The 14,806-nt window shown below is 50.9% G+C and overlaps 1 protein-coding gene across 1 annotated transcript in view; it reads right to left on the bottom strand.

The window, feature by feature from the left end:
* Nucleotides 1-14,806, bottom strand: part of LOC147111338 (uncharacterized) — a 161,454-nt gene that overhangs the window by 116,773 nt on the left and 29,875 nt on the right. Inside the window, exons 8-14 of the mRNA XM_086000011.1 lie at nucleotides 11,633-11,850; nucleotides 9,015-9,180; nucleotides 8,055-8,261; nucleotides 6,440-6,601; nucleotides 4,304-4,387; nucleotides 2,875-3,040; nucleotides 1,292-1,366 (exon numbers count right to left, since the gene is read on the bottom strand). Of these exons, the coding sequence (XP_085856137.1) occupies nucleotides 1,292-1,366; nucleotides 2,875-3,040; nucleotides 4,304-4,387; nucleotides 6,440-6,601; nucleotides 8,055-8,261; nucleotides 9,015-9,180; nucleotides 11,633-11,850 (1,078 nt within the window). The remainder of the gene's footprint in view (nucleotides 1-1,291; nucleotides 1,367-2,874; nucleotides 3,041-4,303; nucleotides 4,388-6,439; nucleotides 6,602-8,054; nucleotides 8,262-9,014; nucleotides 9,181-11,632; nucleotides 11,851-14,806) is intronic.

The raw sequence follows: 14,806 nt of genomic DNA, 5'->3' as shown, positions 1-14,806 counted from the left end.
AGACTAAACGCAGACTGGGTGAAAGAGTTAAAAGGGCTAAAATAAGGGAATTGAGGCACCGAGCATATATCCAATGTACATGTCCCATAGGGAAATATGGTGGAATGTGGCCAAATGGTCAAACTGTCAGTTGCTACCTGAATAATGTGCACAAACCATCAGCTACTAATTGAATAATGTGGTCAAATGGTCAAACTGTCAGTTGCTACTTGAATAATGTGCACAAACCGTTAGCTACCAATTGAGGAATGTGGTAAAGATAACATATGGGGTCACAGGACTGTAACGGTCAAAATGTGCACACGGGTCGCAAGAATTTGCACCCGAAATCAACTGTATGATGTAAGCCACGACTTAGAACAAAAAACTGTATATAAGGCAGGGGATCTTAGCGATCGGAGAGCATTCATCCCAGCATGAGAGTCTCCCCTGTCGGCTTGTAAATAAAGTTGGTTTACCGAACGAACCTCCGGACTCCAAGTGATTGATTGGGAATAAGGTGGACGTCGACCCTTTATATCAGAGGGTCCGTCTCGGGGAGAAGAAGTTCTCTCGGTTTACCCTTACATTGAGTGACTGCTTTGCGGAACACCTCCGTTCAGTCTGTAAGGGTGACCCTGAGCTTCCGGTCGCCTGTCATTTTAATTCTCCGCTTCACTCCCACTCTGACGTCACTGTCCTCTTACACTGTTCCAATGAAGCTCAACGTAAGCTCGAGGAACAGCTTTCGATTAGGCACTTTACAGTCTTCTGGACTCAACATCGAGTTCAACAATTTCAGATCATAACCTCGGCCCCTATCTTTTTTTTCTCTCTCTCTCACATGGCAGCTGTCGATCATTCTGCCATCGCCATTTACACTTCATCTAGAGTCATCTTTTGTTTCTTAACTTGTCCCATTACCATCTCCTCTTGCCTTGCACCATCATCCCTTTTGTCATTTAATCCCTCCTATCACAGACCTTCCCTTTTGTTCTTTCCTCCCCTCCCCCCTTTCCCGGCCCCTGCACTTGCTTAAAAACCTGTTCCATCTCCACCTTTTTCCAGTTCTGACGAAGGGTCCTCGACCTGAAACGTTAACTCTGTTTCTCTCTCCACAGATGCTGCCTGACCTGCTGAGTATTTCCAGCATTCTCTGTTTTTATGTAAGGATGGACTTGTCAGGCGACCAATGGCGAGAGAGAGTGGAGGTGGGAGGTCATGTGATGAAAGTTGCAGGAATCACTCCGAGCAGAGATGGCGATGCCCTGCTGCGACCCGCCCGGGGGGCCTCCGTAGACTGGTGACTCACCGGGTTCTTGTGCGCTTGGATCTCGAAGTACTTCAGGTTTTCCACCTCGGTGTCCATGAACAGGATCCGACCATCCTGTCAAAGGGAAATGGTCACCAGGAATCAGCCAACACTCACCCTGCGGCCCCTCAGGAAAGGCCAGTGAAGCTCTCCAGACACAGACAGCTGCTAACTGAGGCCCACAGACCAGCAGTCCCGGGCTTAACGCAGAGATGTTTGCAAGAATGAAGCCCATGGGATTAAAGGGGCAGCGGCAGCGTGGAAACCAAATTGGCCGAGGGATAGAAAGCAGAGATTGGTGGTGAGCGGAGATTGGTGGTGAGCGGTGGTTTTTCAGACTGGCGGGAGGTATACAGCGGTGTTACCCAGGGGTCGGTATTAGCACCACTGCTCTTTTTGATATATATTAATGACCTGGACTTGGGGATCATTTCAAAGTTTGCAGGTGACACAAAACTTGGAAATGTAGTAAACAGTGAGGGGGGATAGTAACAGACTTCAGGAGGACATAGGCAGACTGGTGAAATGGGCAGACACATGGCAGATGAAATTTAACACAGAGAAGTGTGAAGTGATCAATTTTGGTAGGAAGAATGAGGAGAGGCAAAATAAACTAAAGGGTACAATTTTAAAGTGGGTGCTGGAACAGGGAGACCTGGGGGTGTACGTACGCTAATCATTGAAGATGGCAGGGCAAGTTGAGAAGGCTGTTAAAAAAAGCATACGGGATCCTGGGCTTCATAAATAGAGGCACAGAATACAAAAGCCAGGAAGTTATGCTAAACCTTTATAAAACACTGGTTCGGCCCCAGCTGGAATACTGTGTCCAATTCTGGGCACCGCACTTTAGGAAGGATGTCAAGGCCTTGGAGAGAGTGCTGAGGAGATTTACTAGAATGGTCCCAGGGATGAGGGACTTCAGTTATGTGGAGAGACTGGAGAAGCTGGGATTGATTTTAGAGCAGAGAAGGTGAAGGGGAGATTTAATAGAAGTGTTCAAAATTATGAAGGGTTTATGTTCCTAGATAATGGGCTCGAGGGGCTGAATGGCCTCATCCTGTTCCTGTGTAACAGGCTCGAGGGGCTGAATCGCCTCCTCCTGTTCCTGTGTAACAGGCTCGAGGGGCTGAATGGCCTCCTCCTGTTCCTGTGTAACAGGCTCGAGGGGCTGAATGGCCTCCTCCTGTTCCTGTGTAACAGGCTCGTGGGGCTGAATGGCCTCCTCTTGTTCCTGTGTAACAGGCTCGAGGGGCTGAATGGCCTCCTCCTGTTCCTGTGTAACAGGCTCGTGGGGCTGAATGGCCTCCTCTTGTTCCTGTGTAACAGGCTCGAGGGGCTGAATGGCCTCCTCCTGTTCCTGTGTAACAGGCTCGTGGGGCTGAATGGCCTCCTCCTGTTCCTGTGTAACAGGCTCGTGGGGCTGAATGGCCTCCTCTTGTTCCTGTGTAACAGGCTCGAGGGGCTGAATGGCCTCCTCCTGTTCCTGTGTAACAGGCTCGTGGGGCTAAATGGCCTCCTCTTGTTCCTGTGTAACAGGCTCGAGGGGCTGAATGGCCTCCTCCTGTTCCTACATTCCACCTTACCTCTAGGCCCAGTAGCAGGAACTCCTCGCAGTCGGCACAAGCAAGCCCTTCCACGGTGGAATAGTAGAGGCGAGAGGACAGGCTCGCTACGCAGCAGCACTCACACAGCGGTGCCTTCCACAGGCTCACGTCAAATGGAGACAAACTCAGGCCCTCGATAACAGGTCTGATAAATTCAACAGACAAAAGGCAAAATAGGTAATGGTGACCAAGCTCGCAGGGTTACACATTTATCTACCTCACAGATTGATGGTTGTTCTCCTTCGAGCAGAGAAGGTTAAGGGAAGATTTAACAGGAGGTGTTCAAATCTCTGAAGGATTTATGTTCATATGTAATGGGCTCGAGGGGGCTGAATGGCCTCCTCCTGTGTCAGCCCTGGCTCAGTGGGCAGCTCTCTCTGTCTCTGTCTCTCTCTGGCCTCTGAGTCCGAAGGTCGTGGGTTCAAGTCCCACTCCAGAGACTTGAGCACAAAAATCTAGGCTGACACTCCAGTGCACTGCTGAGGGTGTGCTGCACTGTCTGAGGTGCCGTCTTTCAGATGAGACTTTAAACCGAGGCCCCGTCTGCTTTCTCAGGTGGATGTCAAAGATTCCATGGCACTGTTTCGAAGAAGGGCCGGGGAGTTATCCCCGGTGTCCTGGGGCCAATATTTATCCCTCAACCAACCATCACTGAAACAGATGATCTGGTCATGATCTCATTGTTGTTTGTGGGAGCTTGCTGTGCGCAAATAGGTTGCCGTGTTTCCTACATTACAACAGTGACTACACTTCAAAAAGCACTTCATTGCCTGTAAAGCGCTTTGGGACTTCCTGTGAAAGGCGCTATAGAAATGCAAGTCTTTCTTTTTTTTTAATCATAAGAACATAAGAAATAGGAGCAGGAGTCGGCCATTCGGCCCCTCGAGCCTGCTCCGCCATTCAATGAGATCACGGCTGATCTTCTGCCTCATCTCCATTCACCGGCCCTATCCCCATATCCCTTGATTCCCTTAATATCCAACAATCTATCGATCTCTGTCTTGAATATACTGAACGACTGAGCCTCCACAGCCCTCTGGGGCAGAGAATTCCAAAGATTCACCACCCTCTGAGTGAAGAAATTTCTCATCATCTCAGTCCTGAATGGCCGACCCCTTATTCCGAGACTATGACCCCTGGTTCTATCTCTTTAACAACTTAGAAACCGGAGTGTTAAACGAGAGTTTCGATTTACTTTACGCAGCGGGTGGTGAATGTGTCAGAGGGATGGAGGGAGTGGGGATGGAATCGATCAGTAAATTCGGATGTTGGGTGAGTATCTGGAGAAAGCTGTGAGGGGCCGTGGGACGTGACCGTCCCTCAGCACAGCAACAGGCCCCATGAGCCACACCGGGCTCGTCCAGTCCTCTACACTCTCCCTAAACCAAAGGTTCTCAGTCGTACTTACATCTTGGCCGACTGCTGGCCACTGTTAGCAATGTTCATATTTTCCAGAACAGTCCACACAGCAATCCTGCAGGCTGGATCGGTCCTACAGGAGATTGAGACGGTGAGGAGAGGTTAACAGCACAAATCAGGCATTTATTAATATATACTGTCACCCCTCCCCCCAACATACCCCTCCCCCACCCTCACTCACACACTCAGACTCACACACACACACAGACACACAAGGGCTTACGATCGCTGTTCTGAACGCACTGTCGTGATATCTTCTACTACAGTTTTCACACAGAGCGCCACGTTTCTGGAGCACAACCATTCAAAGCGTGTCTAAGGCAGAGCACGCGGCCTGATCTCGTTTCCCTCCCTGGCCGCGGGGGGGCACTGAGGACAAGTGTAGAGCCCGCCAGCGATCGGCCTGTCTGAGATCAGCGTACCCAGCAGCAACCGGGGGGGGGGCGGGGGGGGGGGGGCCTTGGGTCCTGGCCTCGGACTGTGCGACCTTAGTGTCACACCAGCCGCTGACGTTGCCCCGAGACCCTCTGCGAGGCAGAGTCGGTGGGACAATAACAATTTTAAAACTTGTTATGCATTAGACACAGCGGGAGAGGAAATAAATCACAGTCTTTGCACTTAAGGAGTAGAGTTCAGGGTTTAACTGTGTAAATCGAGGCCCGTCAGCTGCAACTTAGCCACGTCCAGCCTGCGGCCTCGCTGCCATGCGCAGAGCAGGCTCAATCTGCAGGAAGGTTCTGGAAGGCAGGGCGGGGTGCTCAGCGGGCTGTGGAGAGCAACACCAAGCTCTACAGCGGACTGCGAAAGGAGACTGCTTGAATATCTCCGCCTAGTGAGTCAGGCCCTTGCAGCACCATCCCACAGGATCACAAAGGCCAGCGTTCTGTGGGGCTGGGGGCTGGTCCAGCACTTGCCAAAAAATCTCTTTCCTCCCAGTTTCCTCCCGAGGGCGCCAACCATTTTCAAAATTCATTCTGGGGATGTGGGTGTCGCTGGGAAGGCCGGTGTTTATTGCCCGTCCCTGGTCGCCCGGAGAAGGTGGCGATGGGCCTCCCTTCTTGAACCGATACAAACTGAGAGTCTCGCTCGGCCCACTTCAGAGTCAACCACCCTGCTGTGGGACTGGATTCACCTGTAGGCCCAGACCGGGTGAGGATGGCAGGTTTCCTTCCCTGAAGGGACATTAGTGAACCAGTTGGGTTTTTACGACAATCCGACAGTTTCATGGTCACTGTTACTGAGACCAGCTTTTTATTTCCAGATTCTTTTAGATTAAAATTCTCAAACTGCCCTGGTGAGATTTGAACTCACGTTTCCTGGATCACGAGCCCGGGAACAGAACCAGTACCAATGCAAGTGAAATTACCCAGCAAGAAATTAGAAGGCAAATGGCATGTTGGCCTTTATTGCAAGGGGGTTCGGGTACAAGAGTAAGGAAGTCTTGCTACAATTGTACAGGGCCTTGGTGAGACCACACCTGGAGTACTGGGCACAGTTCTGGTCTCCTTATCTAAGGAAGGATATACTTGCCTTAGAGGGAGTGCAATGAAGATTCACCAGACTGATTCCTGGGATGATGAGAGATTGTGTAGAATGAGCCTATACTCTCTGGAGTTTAGAAGAATGAGAGGTGATCTCATTGAAACATACAAGATTCTGAGGGGGGATTGACAGGGTAGATGCTGAGAGGTTGTTTCCCCCTGGGTGGAGAGTCTAGAACTAGGGGTCACAGTCTCAGGATAAGGGGTCGGCCATTTAAGACTGAGATGAGGAGGAATTTCTTCACTCAGAGGGCGGTGAATCTTTGGAATTCTCTGCCCCAGAGGGCTGTGGAGGCTCAGTCGTTCAGTATATTCAAGGCTGAGATCGATAGATTTTTGGACTTTAGGGGAATCAAGGAATATGGGGATCGGGTGGGAAAGTGGAGTTGAGGTGGAAGATCAGCCGTGATCTTATTGAATGGTGGAGCAGACTCGAGGGGCTGAATGGCTGACTCCTGCTCCTAATTCTTCTGTTCTTATGTTAAAAGTTGGGACCGCCCAGTCGGTCGGACCCGCGTCGAGCCGGGAGAAGGGGCGTCGGGGAGAAGGAACCCCGGTGTGACCTCCCCCCTTCCGCGTCTTACTTGACGGTGTAGATCCAGATCTGTGCGGGGTTCACCAGATAGAAGACCAGGCTCTGGGCCCTGTTGTACGTGTAGCTCGCTGCGCTCTGCACCAGAGGATCCAGAGGAAGAGGAAGCACCAAGGACAACTTCGCCCCCAGACACTGCGATATGATCCGCAGGCTAGAATCAGAGGGCAGAAAACCGATTGGATCGGATCGATTGTGGGCCAGGAGGCTTTTTACAACAACAAAAACAACCTGCATTCATAATAAGCGCCTTTAAACAATGAACATCTTTTGAACTGTAGAATTCCCCCTGCTCTTCTTCAAAATTAGTGCCATGGGATCTTTTACGTTCCACCTGAGAGAGCAGACGGGGCCTCGGTTTAATGTCTCATTTGAAAGACGGCCCCTCCGACAGTGCGGCGCTCCCTCAGTACTGTCCCTCCGACAGTGCGGCGTTCCCTCAGTACTGCCCCTCCGACAGTGCGGCGCTCACTCAGTACTGCCCCTCCGACATTGCGGCGCTCCCTCAGTACTGCCCCTCCGATAGTGCAGCGCACCCTCAGTACTGCCCCTCCGACAGTGCAGCGCACCCTCAGTACTGCCCCTCCGACAGTGCGGCGCTCCCTCAGTACTGCCCCTCTGACAGTGCAGCGCTCCCTCAGTACTGCCCCTCCGACAGTGCGGCGCTCCCTCAGTCCTGCCCCTCTGACAGTGCAGCGCTCCCTTAGTACTGGCACTGGGAGCGTCAGTCTGGATTTAGTGCTCAAGGGTTTGAAGTGGGACTAGAACTCACAACCTTGTGACTCAGGCACGAGAAAAATAGTGCTGCCCACTGAGCCACGGCCAACTAGGGCCTCCTCAGGGAAATCAGGCTACCCCCTCGAGGGATGTCAAGTGCTGGGCCTGGTTTTCCAGGCCTTTGATGGAACTTTGACACGGAGCTGGGAGAAGCGGGGGCCCGTCCTGCCTCCACAACACTCCTTCTGGTCTCCTTATCTGAGGAAGGATATACTTTCCTTAGAGGCGGTGCAACGAAGGTTCACTAGATTGATTCCTGGGATGGGAGGGCTGTCCAATGATGAGAGATTGTGTAGAATGGGCCGATACTCTCTGGAGTTTAGAAGAATGAGAGGTGATCTCATTGAAACCTATAAGATTCTGAGGGGGATTGACAGGGTAGATGCTGAGAGGTTGTTTCCCCCTGGCTGGAGAGTCTAGAACTAGGGGGCATAGTCTCAGGATAAGGGGTCGGCCATTTAAGACTGAGATGAGGAGGAATTTCTTCACTCAGAGGGTGGTGAATCTTTGGAATTCTCTGCCCCAGAGGGCTGTGAATGCTGGGTCATTGAGTATATTCAAGGCTGAGATCGATAGATTTTTGGACTCTCGGGGAATCGAGGGATATGGAGATCGGGCGGGAAAGTGGAGTTGAGGTCGATGATCAGCCATGATCTTACTGAATGGCGGAGCAGGTTCGAGGGGCCGCATGACCTACTCCCACTCCTAATTCTTATGCTCCTGGGGTTCGATGTCAGCCTGCGAACCTCTCCTGTCAGCCTTCCCCCATCCCCCGCCCACCGCACCCCACCCCAGCCCCCACCCCCACCCCGCCCTCACCTTCCTCCTACCTGCTGTCTCTTTGCAGCACGGCTACTCTGGTTGTTCTTCCTTTGGCCGCAGCGAGGCCCATGTGGGTGATGGAGCTGCCGATCTGGCTCCAGAAGTGGGTGAAGTAGTTGAGGGTGTAGCTGTGGCAGTGTTTGGTTGAGCAGCAGTACAGCAGGTCGGTCTCGGTCAGTCCCATCCACTTGATGCCCTCCTCAAACACAGGCAGACTGAATCCCCAAACAGGTAAAGGGCACAGAGTTACCATCGACTCTATACACTATCGGTGCCAATACACTAACCTGAGGGAGACAGCGAGGGAAGGGAGGGAGGGAGGGAAGGAAGGAAGGAGGGTAGGGAGGGAAGGAAGGAGGGTAGGAAGGGGAAGGAAGCAAGTAAGGAAAGACTAACTTACATTTCTATAGCGTCTTTCATGACCTGAGGATGTTCCAAAGCGCTTCACAGCCAATGAAGTATTTTTGAAGTGTAGTCACTGTTGTAATGTAGGAAACGCAGCAAGCAATTTGCGCACGGCAAGCTCCCACAAACAGCAGAGAGATAATAATCAGATAATCTGTTTTAGTGATGGATTAATATTGGCCAGGACACCGGGGAGAACTCCCCTGCTCTTCTTCGAAATAGTGCCGCGGGATCTTTTACGTCCACCTGAGAGAGCAGACGGGGCCTCGGCTTAACGTCTCATCCGAAAGACGGCACCTCTGACAGTACCGCACTCCCTCAGCACTGGCACTGAGACAGAGAGAGATGTTGGGCAAAACAGATTAGCTGTTGGTATATCTCACTGCTGTTTGTGCGATCTTGGTGTGCGCAAATTGGCAGCCGCCTTTCCTACATTACAACAGTGACTACACCCCAAAAAGTACTTCATTGGCTGTGAAGAGTGTTGGGACGGTGTGAAAGGCGCTGTATAGAGCTGGGAGTTTTATTTCTGTCTCTTGGTGCTCACAGAGCTGGCCTTTTACCTCACAATCTGGCTCAAGGTGTCCAGCGACCAGAGCCTGACAGTGCCGTCCCTCGAGCCCGACATAAAGATGGAGCTGGTTTCGGGGTGGAGCAGGAGGTTTGTGACTGCGCGGCTGTGCCCCGTAAATGTGTGGGTGAAGGTCCCTTTGTTGCTCCAGGCCTTGACTGCAAGAACGTAAAAGTGTTTGAGGGTGAGAAACATCAAAGTCTTGCATTTATATAGAAACATAGAAGATAGGAGCAGGAGTAGGCCATTCGGCCCCTCGAGCCTGCTCCGCCATTCAATGCGATCATGGCTGATCATCCAAATTCAGTACCCGGTCCCTGCTTTCTCCCCATATCCCTTGATCCCTTTAGCCTTAAGAAATATATCTAACTCCTTCTTGAATATATTTAATGAATTGGCCTCTACTGCCTTCTGTGGTAGAGAATTCCACAGGTTCACCACTCTCTGGGTGAAGAAATTCCTCATCTCAGTCCTAAATGGCTTACCCCTTATCCTTAGACTGTGACCCCTGGTTCTGGACTCCCCGCCATCGGGAACATCCTTTAACGCAGTAAAGCGTCCCAAGGTGCTTCACAGCAGCGATAATCAGGCAGAAATTTGACACCGAGCCACAGAAGGAGATATTAGGACAGGGGACCAAAAGCTTGGTCAAAGAGGTCGGTTTTAAGGAGCGTCTTCAAGGAGGGGAGAGAGAGGCGGAGAGGTTTAGGGAGGGAATTCCACAGCTCGGGGCCCAGGCAGCTGAAGGCACGGCCGCCAATGGTGGAGCGGCCCAATGAGGGAACGCCGTTAACCTCGATACAAACTAGGGTTCCCAACCCTCTAGGAATACCCTGGAGTCTCCAGGAATCGAGGATTAATCTCCAAGACACTGGCCGCGCGCAAAAAAACCCAGGCGAGAAAAATCACCGGGGGCGTTAAACAAAATTGTGGGGGGGTGGGGGGGGGGGGGTTTCATTTTCTTTTAAGTTTTCAATTAATAGTTACAAAAAAAGTTGGAGATGGAGGAAAAAAGGCTGTTTGGCCATTAGAGCAATGCTGAGGAATAGTTAATGGATTACGCTGGTTATGTTAGTCGACTAGTAACAGAACATGTGTTTGAGAATTTGCATCCAGTCTTATAAATCTGGAAATAAAAAGCCGGTCTCAGTAAAAGTGACCATGAAGCTGTCGGATTGTCGTAAAAACCCAACCGGTTCACTGATGTCCCTCAGGGAAGGAAACCTGCCGTCCTCGCCCGGTCTGGGCCTATAGGTGACTCCAGTCCCACACCAAACGTGGTTGACTCTTACCCTCCCTCTGAAGACACTCAGTTTGTATCAAACCACTACCAGCGGTTCAAGAAGGCGGCTCACCACCACCTTCTCGGGGCAACTAGTGGATAGGCAATAAATGCCGGCCGTGCCAGCGACGCCCACATCCCGAGAATGAAAACATAAGGCGAGGGCGCTCCATCATTTTGAGATCCTGGGAAACAATCCTTCCATTGGCCAAAAATGAACGTTTGGTCAGGAAAGGGGATTCCTCAGTAACACAACAACGCCACAGAGAGCATCAGCGGTTAAACATGGGAACAGGGGGAGGCCATTCAGCCCCTCGAGCCTGCTCCGCCATTCAATCAGATCACGGCTGATCTGTATCTTAACTCCATCTACCCGCCTTGGTTCCGTAACCCTTAATACCCATACCCAACAAAAATCTTACCAATCTCAGTTTTGAAATTTTCAATTGACCCCCCGACCCCAACAGCTTTTTGGGGGAGAGTGTTCCAGATTTCCACCAGCCCTTGTGTGAAGAAGTGCTTCCTGACAGCACGGTGGCATAGTGGTTAGCACTGTTGCCTCACAGCGCCAGGGACCCGGGTTCGAATCCGGCCTCGGGTGACTGTCTGTGTGGAGTTTGCACATTCTCCCCGTGTTTGCGTGGGTTTCCTCCGGGTGCTCCGGTTTCCTCCCACAGTCTAAAGATGTGCGGGTTAGGTTGATTGGCTATGATAAATTGACCCTTAGTGTTAGGGGGATTAAATACGTGGGGTTACGGGGATAGGGTGGGATATGTGTTGGTGTAGGGGTTATGGGGATCGGGTGGGATGTGTGTTGGTGCAGGCTCGATGGGCCGAAATGGCCTCTATCTGCACTGTGGGGTTTCTGTGATTCTGTGATCACCCCTGAACGGCCTGGCTCTAATTTTAAGGTTCTGCCCCCTTGTTCTGAACTCCCCCCACCAGAGTAAATAGTTTCTCTCTCTCGACCCGATCGAATCCTTTAATCATCTTAAACATCTCGATCAGATCACCTCTTAATCTTCTAAACTCGAGGGAAGACAAGCCCAGTCTGTGCAACCTGCCCTCGTAATTTAACCCTTTTATCCCCAGTATCATTCCGGTGAATCTGCGCTGCTCCCCCTCCGAGGCCGATATATCCTTCCCGAGGGGCGGGGCCCAGAACTGAACCCAGTGACTCCAGAGGGGGTCTGACCAGAGCTCTGAACAACTGAAGCATCACTATCTCCCCTTTGTAATCCAGCCCCCTGGAGATAAAGGCCAGCACCTTTCTCGGAGCCCCGACAAGAACGGAATGCAGGTGGGAATGGGAAAATGTTGAAGCTTACTTTCGCAGTCTCCGGAGCAGGTCAGTATCACCTTGGTGTAGGGCGAGTAGATGCAGGCCGTAGGCGAACATTTGTGGGGGTTGGGGATCTCCAGGAGCAGCTTCCCCTCCGTGTTATAACAGAACAGGGCCTGGACGGAGCAGCAGAAGACTTGCTGAGTGGCCACGTCCAGCTCCACCTTGGTCACCCAGTTTCCTCCCATATGAGGATAGTCGGCCCTGGGAAATACAGAGAGCAATGAAACAAATACTTTGGTTCTGTCCTCATGGAAGAGGACACAAATAACTTCCCAGAAATGCTAAGGAACCAAGGGGGAGAAATTCGGTTGGTAGCGCCACCCATTAGCGCCTTAAGAGGGCACTAAGTGGGGCACAAACCAACTAGCGCCCGGGCGCGGCGATATCTGCGCCTCTCGCGAAATTGACCAGACATTTTGCGGCGGCGCTAAACACTACCGCCACGATCTCCTGCGCCGGCAGATCGTGACGTCAGTCGAGTGCGCAACGTCCCGGTAGCGCCCCAGACTGGATATTGAGTGGCGCCCCCTGCCTTAACGCCTGCCGCTAGCAACGACAGGTTGAGAGGAGCGTTATGCTGTCAGAAAGGGACTGGGGGAGCGCGATTTAAAGGCGACCGCTTCCTGCCTTTTTTTGTTGGTGACATTTTTGCACCAAGCATTCTGAGAGAGTGAGAGAGAGTCTTCTGGAGAGATTCAACGCTGTGTGAAGGAGTTTTGGGTACTGAGCAGCACTTTGCAGGTTCATTTTGATTTGCCCTTCCTTGTATCGATTTAGAAGAGACTGTGGGGGCTGCACTCTGAGCTCTTTCCCTGGGTCTCTCCATTGTTCTTTCCAGCAGATTTGATGTACAGGTCTCTCCAGGCCGAGACTCAAGGCTGCAATGAACAGGATGTGGATGGCGACCAAGATAAACCCTCCCCTTTAAGATAAAAACAGAAAATGCTGGAGAAACTCAGCAGGTCAGGCAGCATTTGTGAAGAGAGAAACAGATTTAACGTTTCAGGTCGATGACCATTCATCAGAACTCCCCTTTAAGAACTGGCCGGCGCCAATGTGTCTGTGTTCCATTGCTGACTGACATCACATGAGCTTCGCCAGCGCTCTGAGGTAGCGCCTCGCTCCTCGGCCTTTGCGTCTTAAGACAGGTGTGAAGCGCCTGATTTAGCGCTCCAATCACCTCCAGGGGCTATAAAAGCCAAATTTGCAGTCGGAGGTGATAATTAGCGCCAGGCGCTAAACTTTGCGCCCGGCCGATAATTGCGCCCCAAATGGGGCGATACCGAATTTCTCCCCCCAAGGGTCTAGTGAGAAAGAGGAATTAAAGGAAATGAGTATTACAGGTAGACTATCCTTTATCCGCACTTCCGAAAACCGAAAACCTCTAAAAACCGAAAGTTTTTTTGTGGAGCGTAAGTCGTGCGCACGACATGACCCGAGTGGCGCCAAACATGACAGGAGTGGTCCGGGAGCTCTGCCTTTCCCTGTGAGCAGGGCAGAGGGTCACAAGAGTTCCCTCCTGGGTAGGAGATTGCAGGCCGAGCCGGGCAGTGTGAAGGAGGTACCGGGAGAGTGAACCCAACAATACAGCGGCCCGTCCGATAGCTGCAGCGGCCCGCCCGATCATCTTTTCTTCCCCCCCCCCGACCTGATTTGCGGGCCAGCTTAGTGTAGGAGTCAGCCGATATCCGGCTTTCCCACAACTGGCGGCGGCAGTCGAGCCCCAGACCCCCGCTAAGTCAAGGAATTCAGATACGGAGCAGGGGGAGCCGGAAACCTTGATCTAACGGCAGAAATCAGCAGCCGTTTTGTTAGGTTTTTTTTCTTCCCCTAGCATTTTTTTTTTTTTTTTTATAAATAAAAGAGTCAGGCTGTGGAAAGAGTCTCTGTAGCTTAGCAACAGCTTCAGAGAGGCTTCCAAGGCAGGGCCCGAGTGTTTACAAGCTGTTGCTAAGCAACAGTGTTTGTTGCCAGATACGGAGATAAAAACCTTCTGAAATCCGAAAAATTCCAAAAACCGAAACACAGCTGGTCCCAAGGTTTTCGGATAAAGGATAGTCTACCTGTAGTAAAAAAATAGTGCTGGAGAAATTAATGGGACTGAAAGCTGATAAATCCCCAGGGCCTGATAATCTGCATCCCAGAGTACTAAAAGAGGTAGCCATGGAAATAGTCGATGTATTGGTTGTCATCTTCCAAAATTCTATAGATTATGGAACAGTTCCTGCAGATTGGAGGGTGGCAAATGTAACCCCACTATTTAAAAAAGGAGGGAGAGAGAAAACAGGGCACTACAGACCGGTTAGCCTAACATCAGTAGTAGGGAAAATGCTAGAGTCTATTATAAAGGATGTGATAACAGGACGCTTAGAAAATATCACCTAGATTAGACAAAGTCAACATGGATTTATGAAAGGGAAATTTTGTTTGACAAACCTACTGGAGTTTTTTGAGGATATAACTGGTAGAATAGGGAGAACCAGTGGATGTGGTGTATTTGGATTTTCAGAAGGCCTTTGATAAAGTCCCACATAAGAGGTTAGTGTGCAAAATTAAAGCACATGGGATTGGGGGTAATATACTGGCATGGATTGAAAATTGGTTAACAGACAGGAAACGGAGAGTAGGAATAAGTGGGTCTTTTTCGGAGTGGCAGGTGGTGACTAGTGAGGTACCACAGGGATCAGTGCTTGGGCCCCAGCTATTCACAATATATATCAATGATTTGGATGAGGGAACCAAATGTAATATTTCCAAGTTTGCTGACGACACGAAACTAGGTGGGATTGTGAGTTCTGAGGAGGATGCAAAGAAGCTTCAAGGTGATTTAGACAAGTTGAGTGAGTGGGCAAATATATGGCAGATGCAGTATAACGTGGATAAATGTGAAGTTATCCACTTCGGTAGGAAAAACAGAAGGCAGCGTATTATTTAAATGGTGCTAGATTGGGAAATGTTGATGTACAAAGGGACCTGGGTGTCCTTGTACACCAGTCACTGAAAGCAAACATGCAGGTGAAGCAAGCAGTTAGGAAGGCAAATGGTATGTTGGCCTTCATTGCAAGAGGATTTGAGTACAGGAGCAAGGATGTCTTACTACAGTTATACAGGGCCTTGGTGAGACCACACCTGGAGTACTGGGTGCAGTTTTGGTCTC

Source organism: Somniosus microcephalus, chromosome 11 (genome assembly GCF_052327205.1).
Source record: "Somniosus microcephalus isolate GS21.2 chromosome 11, FLI_Smic_1.0, whole genome shotgun sequence".
Lineage (NCBI taxonomy): Eukaryota > Metazoa > Chordata > Chondrichthyes > Squaliformes > Somniosidae > Somniosus > Somniosus microcephalus.
This window is presented reverse-complemented; position numbering and strand designations above follow the sequence as displayed.